This window comes from Mizuhopecten yessoensis, unplaced genomic scaffold (genome assembly GCF_002113885.1).
Source record: "Mizuhopecten yessoensis strain PY_sf001 unplaced genomic scaffold, ASM211388v2 scaffold716161, whole genome shotgun sequence".
Taxonomy (NCBI): domain Eukaryota; kingdom Metazoa; phylum Mollusca; class Bivalvia; order Pectinida; family Pectinidae; genus Mizuhopecten; species Mizuhopecten yessoensis.
The window spans coordinates 161,717-177,137 of NW_018479978.1; the positions used below are offsets into that span (position 1 = coordinate 161,717).

The 15,421-nt window shown below is 36.0% G+C and overlaps 1 protein-coding gene across 5 annotated transcripts in view; it reads left to right on the forward strand.

Annotated features, from left to right (window-relative positions):
• Positions 1-15,214, forward strand: part of LOC110441896 (coiled-coil domain-containing protein 9-like) — a 33,290-nt gene extending 18,076 nt beyond the window's left edge. For 3 of the 5 annotated variants that reach the window (XM_021485204.1, XM_021485207.1, XM_021485208.1), the window contains 6 exons: positions 642-829; positions 1,498-1,547; positions 2,332-2,409; positions 7,951-9,495; positions 10,258-10,363; positions 11,351-15,214. In XM_021485204.1, coding sequence (XP_021340879.1) covers positions 642-829; positions 1,498-1,547; positions 2,332-2,409; positions 7,951-9,495; positions 10,258-10,343 — 1,947 coding nt within the window. In that variant the 3' untranslated portion in view covers positions 10,344-10,363; positions 11,351-15,214. The remainder of the gene's footprint in view (positions 1-641; positions 830-1,497; positions 1,548-2,331; positions 2,410-7,950; positions 9,496-10,257; positions 10,364-11,350) is intronic. The other 2 variants (XM_021485205.1, XM_021485206.1) reach the window with 2 other exon arrangements.
• The last annotated feature ends 207 nt before the right edge of the window (positions 15,215-15,421 follow it).

Genomic DNA, 15,421 nt, shown 5'->3' on the forward strand with positions numbered 1-15,421 from the left:
TCAATAACCAAAAGGCCCAGGGTACTGAAATTAGGCCTGTAGCATGCTGGGATGAAGGACTACCAAGTTTAATCAAATGAATGACCTTGATCCACTTTCAACCTGATGTCCTTGTTCGACATTCAAGGTCACAGGCGTCATATGTTTAAATCTTTTAATAGGTTCTTATGAATCAAACACTGATATTCTGCCTGTAGCTGTATTTTAGTCCACTTTTAAGATTACAAGTGTGAGATTAATACCAAGTGAGCGATGCAGGCCCATTGGGCCTCTTGTATTTGTGTTATCTGCTAATTAGTAATGAAGTGTACAGTTTTAGTGAATATTTTTTAAACCTCTCAGATATTGTCTGTATAATGACCAAGAACCTGAAGTCAGTATGGTTTGCCTTTGATTTGACTATCTGAACAGTAATTGATGAAGGTGCAGAGCATGGGTATTACATTTCGAGTTGATATTTTTGTTGCTTAAGTGTTCCGTCAACTTTAACATTTTACAAACTTGTATGTTTTGTCGACATTTCTTTATTTAGTGAAAAATGTCCCTCTTCCACTATTTCTGTATGCTGATCATAATAAACTAATGTAGCAATCATACTTTTGTAGTTTGTTTTTTCGACTTAGAATACATTTTTTTCACAGGAGAGAGGTAGAGGTGGACCTCCCCGATCCAAGATGGAGATGGCGATGGCAATGACAGGCCGTGAGCGTCGTCAGTATATGGAGTGGCGAGCAGAGCGTGAGACGGTGGACCAAGCTAGAATTGACCGTCAGAAAGCCACTTCTGGGGAGTGGAGACGAGAGTGGGACAACGAAAAACTTGTTAGAGAGTAGGTCAATTAACACCAGTCTAATCAACATTTTACCTCACCAGTGTTGGATAAATCACATGATGTCAAAAGGGAATGTCACATTTCTCTCTGGTGTTGTTTCTTTAGTTTCAGAAATAATAAAAGATCAATTGCATATATAGGGGTTAAAGTTGGAGGGAACATGATTAACTAATGAGACATAAACATTCCTATGTATCTCAAACATGGGCAATGAAAACCAAAACAGCACTGTCACTGGTCAAATGTAACATGTAAGTGTGTTTGATGTTCTTCACAATCATTAATGCTGACTGCAGTGCTAGATGTCACACTTCAGAACAATCAATGAAAGTTGCTTGTAGCAATATTAACAGATCAAGTCTGTGGGATTAGAAAAGTTATGTGCTAGATTCTGTTGCATCGACTTTATTTAATCTAGGATGAGCTTAAAACATCAAAAGATATTTCCTTACTTATTAAATCAAAATAGTGCATTTCCTTGGATTCAAAGTAATCTCCACAGACGGTAAATACAAAAATACCTGTCTCTGCACATGGTTTGAATAAAAAATAAATAAATATAAAACTTTGACTTAACTTATCAGAAAGCTAATGCAAATTGATAACTAGATTCTGATGTCTCAACTAATAGGTATATTCAGTGTGAGATGCTTTCTGTTTTCCAGTTTCGAAGATCAAGAGAACCCCAAAAGATCAGAACCTGCCAAAAGACCAGGTAAGTTCTACTATGTAGATTAAACTGAAGTCAGTAATTTAGATGTAACAATTGAATAAAATCAAAATCATTATCCTAGTGTAGATGTTAATGACATTAACTATACATTTTATGGGTTATGTTTGTCGGTGTTAGATATTATACACAAAGAGAGTTATATTATTCAAATGATTTACATATGTGTAACATATGGATCACTGTACATGTACCGGTAAGCTCATTTCTCTCAACAAGTCCAGCCTCATTAATCCAGCCTCCAGGAATCTGATTGACCCACCATCCATGTTGTGTTTCAGGGCAAATACTAATACATGTATCCCCCAGCCCTATTCAGATAATCCCAGTAATCCACTTGAGTTGAGAAGGTGGCTGGATGCATGAAGCTAGATTTTATAATCTGGAGTAGGGATCATCATACACCTTTGTTGCAGTATGTTGCTCTTAGCTTGGCTGTCTTTAATTTGTTTAGAGTTATACTGTTGAGTTTTTCACTATATCATACTTTGGTATATATTTCGTCCTGGTTTAATCTTACTGCTATCAAAAAGTTCATCTCTTTCTCTGTTACTGCTGCTATGTATTTGTCTGGATAGCAGGTACTTTTGTTAGGGATCAACTATCCACTGACAGTGATCACATATATGTAGCATTGTGTTGTGTTTTGTTCCCAAGAAAAAAGTGAGACAGTAGTATTTCAACGATTTCCTTACTTCTTCCTATAACCACATTATTATACTAAGGGCACTTGATATGGGTTGACAAGCTTGAATTTTATGATTTGAAGCTGGTCGTATAGGCAGTGGTCGATTTGACCGCGGCGATCGAGATGAGAGACAGAAAGGTGAGATCTGTGAGCAGCCAGGTATATATAAGTATAGCACACACGTGTAACTCGTGCTTGCTCGATAGCTGTATGACCCGCAATGTACCTCCCTCTAGTAACACTTGTCTTATTAATGGTGGGCCTTGTCATTCTCACCCTATTTTGTAGCATGTATTGGAAATTGGTTTAAATGCATGTTTCCTTACTGCTATCAATTTTTGTTTCTGCATTTATTCATTGTACATATATATAAACACTTAACTGACTTTTATTGAGAGAAATTTTGATATCTACTTACCATGGCCGCTTTCGTTTTATCGCGATCCAAACGGTTCGACCAGTGTTGTTCATTTATGAAATAAGGTCAGACCTAGTAATTAATCTGATGCTGCTTTTAAGCGAGCCTTGAGAAAGCATTGCAAGGCTGGCATAACATTTGCTGGTTATTAAAAATTTATACCTGAAATTGATGCATTTAAAAACTTAAACCCATTGTTCCACATAAAGGAAAAGGCTCCATATGTGGTCTTTAAGATACGACTTTCCAGGAATTAGACTATTGTCTCAAAATCATACAAGTTCATTTCTATTGATTACATGGAATTTATGATAGATGGCTATTGAGCTCTGAAATGATTTATCAGTCCTGGCAAACTCAGAAAAACAAACGATACACGTGTAATAAACTCAGACCACTATGTTAATACATTAATATAATACCCCTTCTACAGTGTTCATGTTGGTATGAATGCAGTGGCTTACATACCTATTTTGTGAAGCATGATTATGACTTTTGGTCAAAGCACATACATTAAAACAAGTGCTTTGATAATGCCATGATAAATATAAAAAGGCTATTTAATCCATATCAGTATTTCTAACACACATGAGCCAAATATTTCAAGAGTTTTCAAAAAAAGTTTGATATTCCAATATTGGTCAAGATAAATGGTGACGAGGCCTATTGCTTGAAAATCTTCTTTTTTTTTTTTTAAATTAAATAATGATCAGGGGATTAATCACTATGTACCCAGTATATGCTGGTTTGGTTCCTGTATTTATTATTTCTGCTGATTTAATGGTGAGAGGATCATTTTTGTTACCCATATTAACAAATGTGTGTAGTTAGCTAGACTAAATGTAAAATGTTCAGTTGAAGTCCAGAATCAGTATTTCTTCTATATTCTTACTCTGATTTTGTTTACATGTGTACCACAAGCTTAATACATAGAAATTCTTTTCCCAATCACATTATTTTCACTACTTAGACATTTTTCAGTAAATGCACCCTTATCGTTGTATCTTTAATCTTTCTGATTTTACTAAAATATGTGTTCATCGAATATGTGATCATGTTAATAAAAATATGACTAGATTTTATTTATATTTCTTTCTTTAAACATTGTTTGCTGATTAATGATGTTTGTGTTTATGCACCTTTCAGCGTTTAAATTCATTAGGTAAAAAGTAATCAAAGAATGGTGCTATGAATATATTACATGTATAAGATATACAAGAAGGAATGAAAAGGATCATAAATATTATATATAAAGGTATAAATATACCTACCAATTTTTTTTAAATGAAAAAGTGAAAGTTTATTACATTCATTATACCAGAAATATTTACAGTACAGTACATATTTTCAAAAAAGTGTATGTTAAATCGAGATAATTTGCATATGGATACTCACACTAATCTAGGCCAACCACTTTAATTTTATGGACAAACTTCCTTTGGAGAAAAAAACATTTGGTCAAAATATATTTAAAAAAAAATTCAATTTGACACAATACCAATTCTAGGAAAAGAAACCGAATTTTATAGACATCAAAATATCTCGATTTTATGGTACATTATCATTATATATTCAGAAACTTACATATAGTATGATATACACATATTTGTTTTTCAAAAGCATAACTGTTATTGCATTAAAAGAGGGTAATTTAATTGATAGGTAGGGAACCATCAATCATAGATAAAGGTTGGGGATTATGTCCACAGGTAGGATACCATGCCTAAATTAAATCAGTTCATACATGTAGATAGATCATACATATAGGTAGGTAGATCATACATATAGGTAGGTAGATCATACATATAGGTAGATCATACATATAGGTAGATCATACATATAGGTAGATCATACATGTAGGTAGATCATACACATAGGTAGATCATACATATAGGTAGGTAGATCATACATGTAGGTAGATCATACATACATGTAGGTAGATCATACATATAGGTAGGTAGATCATACCTATAGGTAGATCATACATATAGGTAGCTAGATCATACATATAGGTAGCAATATCATACATATAAGTAGATCATACATATAGGAAGATCATACATATAGGTAGATCCTACATATAGGTAGGTAGATCCTACATATAGGTAAGTAGATAATACATATAGGTAGATCATCCATATAGGTAGATCATACATAAGGTAGATAGATCATACATATAGGTAGGTAGGTCATACATATAGGTAAGTAGATCATACATATAGGTAGATCATACATAAGGTAGATAGATCATACATATAGGTAGGTAGATCATACATATAGGTAAGTAGATCATACATATAGGTAGATCATACATATAGGTAGGTAGATCATACGTATAGGTAGATCATACATATAGGTAAGTAGATCATACATATAGGTAGGTAGATCATACATATAGGTAGGTAGATCATACATATAGGTAGAGCTTTTATAAGTCAACGGGTACAACATGCCTACAAGTGTGGGGGGATTGTATACAGGTAGGGGTTTGTGTCTTGAGGTATATATGATCATGTTTACAGGTATATAGGATCATGTCTGCATGTGGGAGTTCATATGTGTACGTAGGGGTTCATACCTACAGGCAAGGACAATGCCTAAAGATATGTTATCACTTGTACATGTTCAGTTCCTTAAGGGGGAGTATAATGCTTACAGGTAATATACACCGTAGTGTATGCATGCAGGAACAGTATAATGGTAGGATATCATATTGCCTAACTGTAAGCAATAACTGTAGTCATGCCTACAGATCAGACACAATGCCTGCAGGTGTGTGATCATGCGTACCTGATGAGGTCAGTCATGTCTACAGGTAGGATGCCATGCCAACAGGTGGGGATCATACGTACATGATATGTATATGCGTACAGGATACATGCTAGTGGCCTGCAGGTAGTGTATCATGCATATAGGAAGGGGATTATGCAGACTAGTGATCAATGCACATTCTTATACATGAACTCATGGTTATGATTCCTTTTATGTGGGTGATAATTTCAGAAATTTTCACTTGCAGATAAATTGAAAGTCCAGAAACTTACAAGGGAAAAACTGTCTGCATGTTAAACTTTATAGCTAAAACTTTATAGCAATTTTATCACAAAAAGAAAATCTGATTATGTTAAAAATGTGTTATATTAATATTGTAAATCTAAGCTGACCAATATTTTGTGTAGTTTTGGCTGTGATCAGTGTGTTATATCTGTCCCATTGTATTACTTATACTCATCTGAAGCTTTCTTATAACCAGACGGAATGGATAATGTATGTGTTTAGTGTCCATTTTTAGCTCACCTGGTCCGAAGGACCATGGTGAGCTTATGCCATACCGCAGCGTCAGTCGTTCGTCCGTCCGTCAACTTTTCCTTTAAAACGCTACGTGTCATGAACAACTGAGCAGAGTTTGACCAAATTTGGTCAGAAGCATCCATGGGGGAAGGGGATTTTTTTTTGTATAAATGGTGGGTCTGGCCCCCCTGGGGAACAACAGTGGAAATAAAGCAAATTCTTTAAAATCCTTCTTCTTCTGTAGGAATGAAAGGATTTGGTCTGAAGCATCCTTGGGTGAAGGGGAACCAATTTTGTATAAACTGTGGGTCTGCCCCCCAACCCCCCCACCCCAACACCCACCACCACCCCCACAACCACCACCACCCCCCACCAGGGGCCTGAGGGGCAGGGCCCAATAGGGGAAACATAGCAAATTATTCTTTAAAATCCTTTTTCTTCTGTAGGAAAGGAAGGATTTGTTCCATATTTGTTCAGAAGCATCCTTGAGTGCAGGGGAACCAATTTTGTATAAATCGTGGATGTGGCCCCCCAGGGGCCTGAGGGGCGGGGCCCAATAGGGGAAACATAGCAAATTCTTTAAAATCCTTCTTCTTCTGTAGGAACGAAAGGATTTGTTCCGTATTAAGTCTGAAGCATCCTTGGGTGAAGGGGAACCAATTTTGTATAAACCGTGGATGTGGCCCCCCCAGGGGCCTTAGGGGAGGGCCAAATAGGGGAAACATAGCAAATTATTCTTTAAAATCCTTCTTCTTCTGTAGGAATGAAAGGATTTTGTCAATAATTGATGTGGAGCATCCTTGGGCAAAAGGGAACCAATTTGTATAAACTGTGGGTCTGGCCCCCCTGGGGGCTGAGGGGCGGAGCCCAATAGGGGAAATATAGCAAATTCTTTAAAAGCCTTCTTCTGTAGGAACGAAAGGATTTGTTCCATATTAAGTCTGAAGCATCCTTTGGTGAAGGGTGACCAATTTTGTATAAACTGTGGATATGGCCCCCCCCAGGGGCCTTAGGGGAGGGCCAAATAGGGGAAACATAGCAAATTATTCTTTAAAATCCTTCTTCTGTAGGAATGAAAGGATTTTGTCAATAATTGATGTGGAACATCCTTGGGTAAAGGGGAACCAATTTTGTATAAACTGGGTCTGGCCCCCCTGGGGGCTGAGGGGCGTGGGCCAAATAGGGGAAATATAGCAAATTCTTTAAAATCCTTCTTCTGTAGGAACGAAAGGATTTGTTCCATATTAAGTCTGAAGCATCCTAGGTTGCATAGGGGTGGGGCTCTGTTTGAAGTTTGTTCTCGCTATAACTCAAGTACTGGATGGATCTTTCTGAAATTTCATATGTACTTACAGCACCTACTTCATACCAATTATTTTAAACATATCAGGTGAGCGTACAGGCCCTCTGGGCCTCTTGTTTTGAAAGAGCTTTATAAAATTCTTTATAATTTGTTATGATCAATATTTTTAAAATTATAGTACATACAGCAAAGGAATACGTAGAACATTCCTATAGTCAGAATAAAATCTGTGTATCCGTGTGTGTGTGTGTATTATTATCATACAGCATGATTTTGGTCCCTGACCAGGAAACTCACCGGTTATTATATGTTAACAAACTTCATTTCTTTTCAAGGACAGATAATATCATAATATATATTTATAGAACTTTATACACATATGTATCATCAATAGACTGTAGTGTTTAAAAAAATATTGTTTATAGACCAGTATGCTGTGAAATAGCTCGGCAAAATTGAGGCTTTACAACTATGGAGTAGTTTAGTACCACTGTCAAAATGTTTTTACTGGAGTTCTCATGAAATATTTAATCAATGCTAGCTGTTGCTTACGTTAAATCTAGTAGTCCCTCAATATTAGATAATTTTAAAGAAAGAGACCTAAATTTCTTATGCATACATGTATTTTAAATAGATTTTATTATGATGAAAACAATTATGTTCTTAACTCCTATTTTATGTACTGCAGGTACTGGTCAGTCAGAAAAGGTACCAAATCGACAAAGAGAGGGGGAAGGAAACAAACCCAGAGAGGGTGAACCACATCCTCGCAAACGAGAGGAAAATGATAGAGAGGGTCCACCGCGTCCTATGGGGCGAGGGCGAGGCAGAGGGCGAGGAAGGGGACGCCCAGGGAGTGGGGAAGTGAAGCCACAGAGGGTGAGGACAACGTCAGGTGAGGACAGAACAGTAGAGACACAACATGACCTCCTTATTATCAAATTGGACAACTCCAAGGTGAGTGATGGAAGTGTAGAGATAGAGTACTCAGATGGAGAGACACCAAATAGTACAGTTATTACAACGTCCTCTGGCAGGGTGCCTAACTCTCGCACAGCCCAGACATCCACTGAGGAACTTTGGTGGGACGAGGAGGCAGATGATCTGCTAACAGGAAGTCTTCTTGGCGAGGACGGCGATGATATATTCGAGCATAAGGAACTGTTTGGTGAGCATGTTAGTCTGGAGGAAGACCATGATGGACTAAATCTCCATGACAATATTCAGGAAGACCAGTTCCTGTATGATTATGAGGAGGGCCAGTTTGATAGTACGCCACGTCAAAGTCAAAGTCAAGGTGACACAGACGAATGGGAGGACTGCCCTGAAGATGAGGAGGAAGAACTTGAAAATCATGCTAAATCAGATGCAGTCAAGATAAACTGCCACCTTAACCCTGAGGCGCCCGAGTTCACACCCCACTCTCCTCATTCCCCAGTCTCAGATTCTGCTGTAAACAAAGCCCAAAAGAACACAGCAACTGTGAATAAATCTGCTACAGCCTCGTCTAAATCCCAACACGCTCCGAGCTCCAAGCCAACGAAGGCTTCTGCTAAAGGTGCTGTCATGCCTCACCAGGACAGCGATTCCTCAGGGCAGAAAATGAGGAAAGAAAAGGAAGGAAAAGCTGCAAAGAAGCCACTTAGTGACAGCGATGGTAGCAAGCAGAAATCTGCTGCAAGTGAAGGTCCAAAAATGGACAGTATGCAGAAATCTGCTATAGCTAAGAGTCCTAAAAAGGATGATAAACAGAAACCTACTTCAGGAGAGAATCCAAAGAAAAACAGTGGACAGAAATCTGTTCCACAGAAGAGTGTTAAATTGGAGGAGATAAATGACAAAAAGTCAAGTGATGCACAAAACACTGTCAGTTCTCACAAGAAGGAAGAAGGCAGTGAAGTGCTCACATCTTCTCCAGAAAAAGACAGTCCTAAAGGTAAAGATTCTGAGAAGGAAGTAGAGTCCAAAACAGAGAAGGAAATATCCTCTAAACAAGAGGATCCAGTACGCTCTGAAGTGGAGGACACATCCTCCACACAAGAGGAGGAGGTACATTCCTCCTCAGAGGACAATAGTCCTCAAGTAGACAACACACCCTCAGAGAAGGGTGAAGTCAAACCACAGACGGCCAAAGATGTTGACAATGCAGAGGGAAAACTTACTGAAGTCGACAGCCAGACACTGAACAACTCACCAGTTGAGGCAGCAGAAGTCCCAGATGTGGACAGTTCAGGTGAGTAACATTTTACAATTTTAACTTAAGCTGAAAAACTGTCAAAGGGATTTCGTTGATACTTCATGGGAATGTTACTGACATCTCCCTGACCAAGTGTTGTTATTTTACAGGTCGATCAGAAATCCAATATTGTTCGCCACGGTCGTCATTTTGAAAAACTATTTCAAATTTAATGTTAAGTTCTACTGGGCCGATTTAACTGAAACTTAGTAGGAGTGATCAACTCATAGTCCTGACAAAGTGTTGTTATTTTTCGGGTCAATCTGAAATCCAATATGGCCGCCATTTTGAAAGAACTGTTTCAAACTTAAAGTCAAGTTCTACTGGGCCGATTTAACTAAAACTCGGTCTAGTAATGATCAACTCATGGTCCAGACAAACTTAACTTAACGTTATACTTAACTATTTTTTTACTCAGAAGATTGGTAGGAATAATTGACATCATTATCTCCACTTCATATTTCAACAACAAAAATAAATACTGTAGAACTCCGGTAACCGTTTAGGTCAATGGGCCTCTTGTTAACACATAACAACTATTAGTTTAACTGTTTTAAAAAACATTGTTGTTATTATGTATAGTAAAACACTATTTTTATAGCATGATACAGTGAACCTACTCAATTACATACTTATATAGTTCAATATATGCAAAATTTGTATTAGAATTTGGTTTTCATTCCAGAGACGATTCCTTGAAAGACAACATCTGTAAATAGGTGTTTTATTATATTTACTGACATACCTGTAATGTTGTAGGCAAAGGTGAGGATTGCAAAGATCCTGAGAGCCCCAGCCTTCCACAGGAGAATGGTGACGCTGCCTCCTTAAAGCTCATATCATAAGCAGTGCTGATGATCTCCTTGTAAGTCAAGCTTCTCCCTATATCTGTCAGTATAATGCTTTGAATGTGTCATTAGGACCAGGTGACATAGAAGTTGGTGCCTATAGCTACTGTACATACCACACATTGTGTTTCTGGGGATAAAATCAGAATCCTAGAGTTCAATAATTTCTTACATTTTACATGGTGTGATACAATGTAAGATGTCCACAGTGGTTTAGAATTACATAAGTCAACATCACTGTCATTAAAAAATAGAACAGTGGTAATACTGTCAAAAATACATTGTAATGTCCTGTTTGACCTACCAGTGTTTATTTGGTTGCAAATAGTATTTGTTGAATAGCCTACATGAATAATGCTATATTGGTATTCTGAAATCCAAGGTGGCAATTCAACCAATCATGGTCACTGATACTTAAAGTAGAAAAGAGGCATTAAAATGTTAACTGGTGACTGTTGTATTACTTGCATGTGTTGTGTTTGATAACAAACATTCCAAAATCGAAGATGATCACTGTGGCCTCTGCTTGGGCATAATGGGGAATGTAAATGGTCTGGTCATGTACTTGGCAGTGTAATTACTGACCTGTCATTGTTCTAGATAATATTTCCAAATTCATACAAATGCACTTACCTTCACATACTAAATCACTCTCAACATTTAAGGAATCGATTTGAATTAACAGTCATTTCAGTTTGTATTGACTTAGAGGGAATAAACAGTCAGGTTATGTGCATTACAACAAGACACATGTTGTCAAATGTTTCATGTGTACTATTCCGTCTTTGCGTATTGCAGAGTTATCTTCTCTTTGGAGCAGGTATTGATTGTTACGTCATTGGTTTGTGCGAGAAAATCACGTCGTTTTCTCAAAAATTGATGACGTTACTCTCACAAACAAGTGACGTAACAATCAATACCTGCTCCCAAGAGAAGATAACTCTGCAATACGCAAAGACGGAATAGTTAAATATGGAACTCAAATTTGTATTTTATTGTTTCAGCTGACTCCCGGAGAGTTGAAATACACAAACCGTGAAGGAGATGCAGCACCCATAATCCATCTTTCGCTGACCAGTAGTAAATGGTCATTTATGTACTGTAGCATCATCTGACCTGTAGGTTTGCAGGCATACATTTTGCTGCTTTCTCAGACTGTGTAAAGCATGGATAGGATGACTCAATGTTAACTGATTACCGTCTCTCTCTATGGTCTGAAACTATCATGAAAGTTGTTATATATCGTATAAAGCTAAGAGTTGCATGTTCAGATCATATGGTTATCTCCCCTAGATCATGTAAAGCAGATATAAATTTGCGAAAATAACATTTGATGTCACATTTATATTAGAAATTGTCTCGTTGACTTTACTTTTAGTTGGATCAGAGTGGTCTGCCACTTCGATTTTACCTTAAGTAGGATCAGAATGACCTGTCACTTTTGACAACTGAATAAAAAAAAGTATATGCCAACCACAATGTAGTAGTACATTGTAGCTGTGTAACAGTGGGAGTTACCTGGTGTGAAATTACCTGTAATCAGTGAGGTCATCCTAGTTAAGTGTGAAAGGTCATTGTGATAGTCCTTTTTTGTATTTTGTGTTGGGCAGTGGACAGACATGTTTAGGTAGTACTAAACTATTGTAATGGAGATGGCCAAAGCTAGAGTAATTTTGTTGAGTGCAAAGTTTGGCACAAAGATTGTGATACATTTTTGTAATGTACTTCATAACTCTAGGATTTATATGGATTTGTGCTCTTGTTAAGTATTGAATTTTTAATTGTTGCAAGTTTTCAACATTTGGTGCTTATCAAAATAGAGGTTATTTTGCCAAACTTTGCTCCCATCTATATTACCATATCTGAATCATGTTTTTTTTTCTTTTTCAAACTGAAGTAAATTAAAATGCTTACAATTTTATAGATACTTAGGTTTTAAGATATTTACAAACAACTGAAATAATTAATATCTTAGATTGAATGTTGTGTGCCAAAAACATTAAAGGGAAAACAATTTTTTATTCTATTTTTAACAATTGCTCTAATAATGTATTGGATTTTCTGTAATTGAATGAATTTACATTGAAATTTCAAAGGATATCTGTGATAGAATATTGATAATGGACAAATAGTTCTGCCAACATTTTATTGGATTTTATTTAGGTACAAACTATATCACTGCCCTCTTATCGGAGAATTGTGAAACGACTTTCTCCAAGCTGATATTATTGTCAATTTTGTCACAATTTTATATTACACATGGACAACAGAACAATGTTGTATATTTTATACTTAAGCTGTGTGTGGCCTAAATGTGTTGTTTTGATTCCTGGGTTATTATTCTGTGAACACCTGATTTCTTTAACACTGGATAAAAGAGTTGTTTGTTTTTAGATTACACTTGCTTTCGCAGTTGTGCTTTTAACGATAGCCCACTAGTTACAAATTAGTTTTTAAAAATACAAATTTGTAATTTTTTTACCACATGGGGCAAGTGTTTTTGTTACCATAGCCAAGGTATTGATCTGGATACCGTGACCCACGCTTTCTACAACCTTGCCAGTGTTATGTGTTCTGTAATGAAAGATATTGTGTATGGGATCATTTTCATCTCATTTTTTCATTCTTGATAACCATGAAGTGTTGGTGTGTGATGACATGGTGCTTAGATTGTATGATTACCTTAACTCATATGTGTGAAATATGTACATATCAAAAGTACATGTATCTCTTCGATATGGGGAGTTGTGTAGAACTCAAAACTTATACTCATTGTTTTATGACAGCATGTACACATTAAACTTCATAAACCTTAGGTTTACTTTGATCTGACTTGGAAAATTTTAAATAAGTTTTGTTTAAAGAATAAAAAATGATCATAAAGTCAGAAAACTGTTACTAAAAGTACATATAGACATGTGACTACTAGTTTAAGTTTGTAGGTTATGTATCTTTATAATCCTGTAATGGTTGTGGGTTTTTATACCTCTCTGTCTCTGAGTTAAACTTTTTTATGATAACGAGTTAGACATGTTGTGATGGTGAATTACACAAATTGTGTTGATGAGTGAGACAACTTGTGATGATGAGTTAGTACAACTTGTCATGATGAGTTACACAACTTGTGATGATGAGTTACACAACTTGTGATGATGAGTTAGAACAAGTTGTGATGATGAGTTACACAACTTGTGATGATGAGTATCAACTTTTTAGGAAATTTGTACACATTGTTATGAAAATTTGGTTGTCTGATGGAATTTTAATTACGCAATTTGTTAGAATGTCCTGTGGTCAGTTACTATAACTGATGTCATGGAACTGAGATTTGTGAATATAAAGCTTCATTGCTTACTATTGATTGGTCAATTTCTTGCATGATTTGAATTTGAGAATTTTGTACACAATGTGTTCATTTAATAGTCCTGATGGATAGTAAGTATGCGATGTGACGTAGGCAAAATATGGAATGGTTATTTTTGCGTAATATATTTCATATTAATATATTTATTATTTTGTATGTGTAGAATTGGAGCTACTATTCATCAGTTGTGATCTAAACCATGGAGAGGTTGTGTAGTATTTTAAAATAATGAGGGGATAGAAAGGAACTAAATCTTATGAAGTAGATGTCTGCAGTTTAGAATATGTGTAGTAGTATTCATAAATGTGCCTGTGTTCCAATAGTTGTATCTTTATGATACTTTTGACTTGCATGAAATGGCAATGTCATCAGAGCTATAGCTATACCTTCATTGTGTACATATTGTTGTGTGAATGTACAGTAATGTTTTTCCTCCTGTACCTGTCTTACTGCAGGTACACAATTTTGCCCCTCCTAGAGGTTATACCTCCAAGTGTGTAAGGTTACCAAGGGATTCTGATATCATAGGAGACAATTCAAATCTAGATACTAAAACAAATTCTTTGCATGATAAGTCGCTAGTTAAAACTTGTTTCGACTTTGAGAGTCCCATTTTGTTCCCATTTAAGATAAAACGCATTGATAAAAATGGAGAGCAAGAGAGGACGACTAAATTTGTCACAAAACTGGGACATCTTTCACATGCAGAAAGACTCTACATTTTTCAATGTTATCATATAGAACACACAGATGTGATAGAACTATATGAATACTTGGAAATAATGACAAGGAAGTTGTTGCTTACTTGAACAATGGAAGGATGTAACCAAAAGATTGGTCATTGAATGCTCCTTAGTTATCCCTCCTCTTGTTTGATGCATAGTTGATGAATATTAGCTCACATTTCTTTATATTTAATATCCTGAGTTCATCTACATACTCACTAAAACTACATTTTTACTTTTTAAAAGGCATGCTGCTGTATTTGTACGTATTTGTTATATGTACAGTACTCTGGTGTTACTCAGATGTCACACCAGGCTACTGGGATTGTTTTGTACCAATGAACATGTCCTTTACTGATTTTGTGTTAATTCCCACCTTATACTTATTTTGGTTTGTAGATCAATCATGTTGTATGATGAAGAAAAAAAGGGAACTGTTCAGTCTTCAAATAGAAAAGATAACACATCATAGCAGCTGTAGGATTATTGTTTATTAAGAAAGGATACAAAACAAAGTTAGAAAACAAAATATCATGGAGGAAAAAATCCATATATCATGAAATCATCATCATTAATCATTGCATGGTGTTAAAGGTCATACTTCATAACAGGGAACAAACATTCCCAGACTGAAGTCAGGAAATAGACTTCTTTTATGATATTTACTGACATTACTAAAATACAAAAAAAAAATATGCAAGCCATATATCCTACACTATCTGGAACATATTGGTACATCTTTAATCTTATATTATTTATAATAAAACCCTTTTTACAAATGTGCTTCTTTCGTCTACTTTTTATTTTATAATGTAACCACCTTTCAAGTCGACTTCATACACATTCACGGAAGCAATCTGCAGATGTGGGAAACAGCTAGGCAGAAATAAGAAAAGAAAAAAAAAGGCACTTCGTTTTTGTAACTGAACAAAACATCCTTTTCTGAGAGGAGGAAGTACAGAAAGTGGAATATAAACCTGATTTAC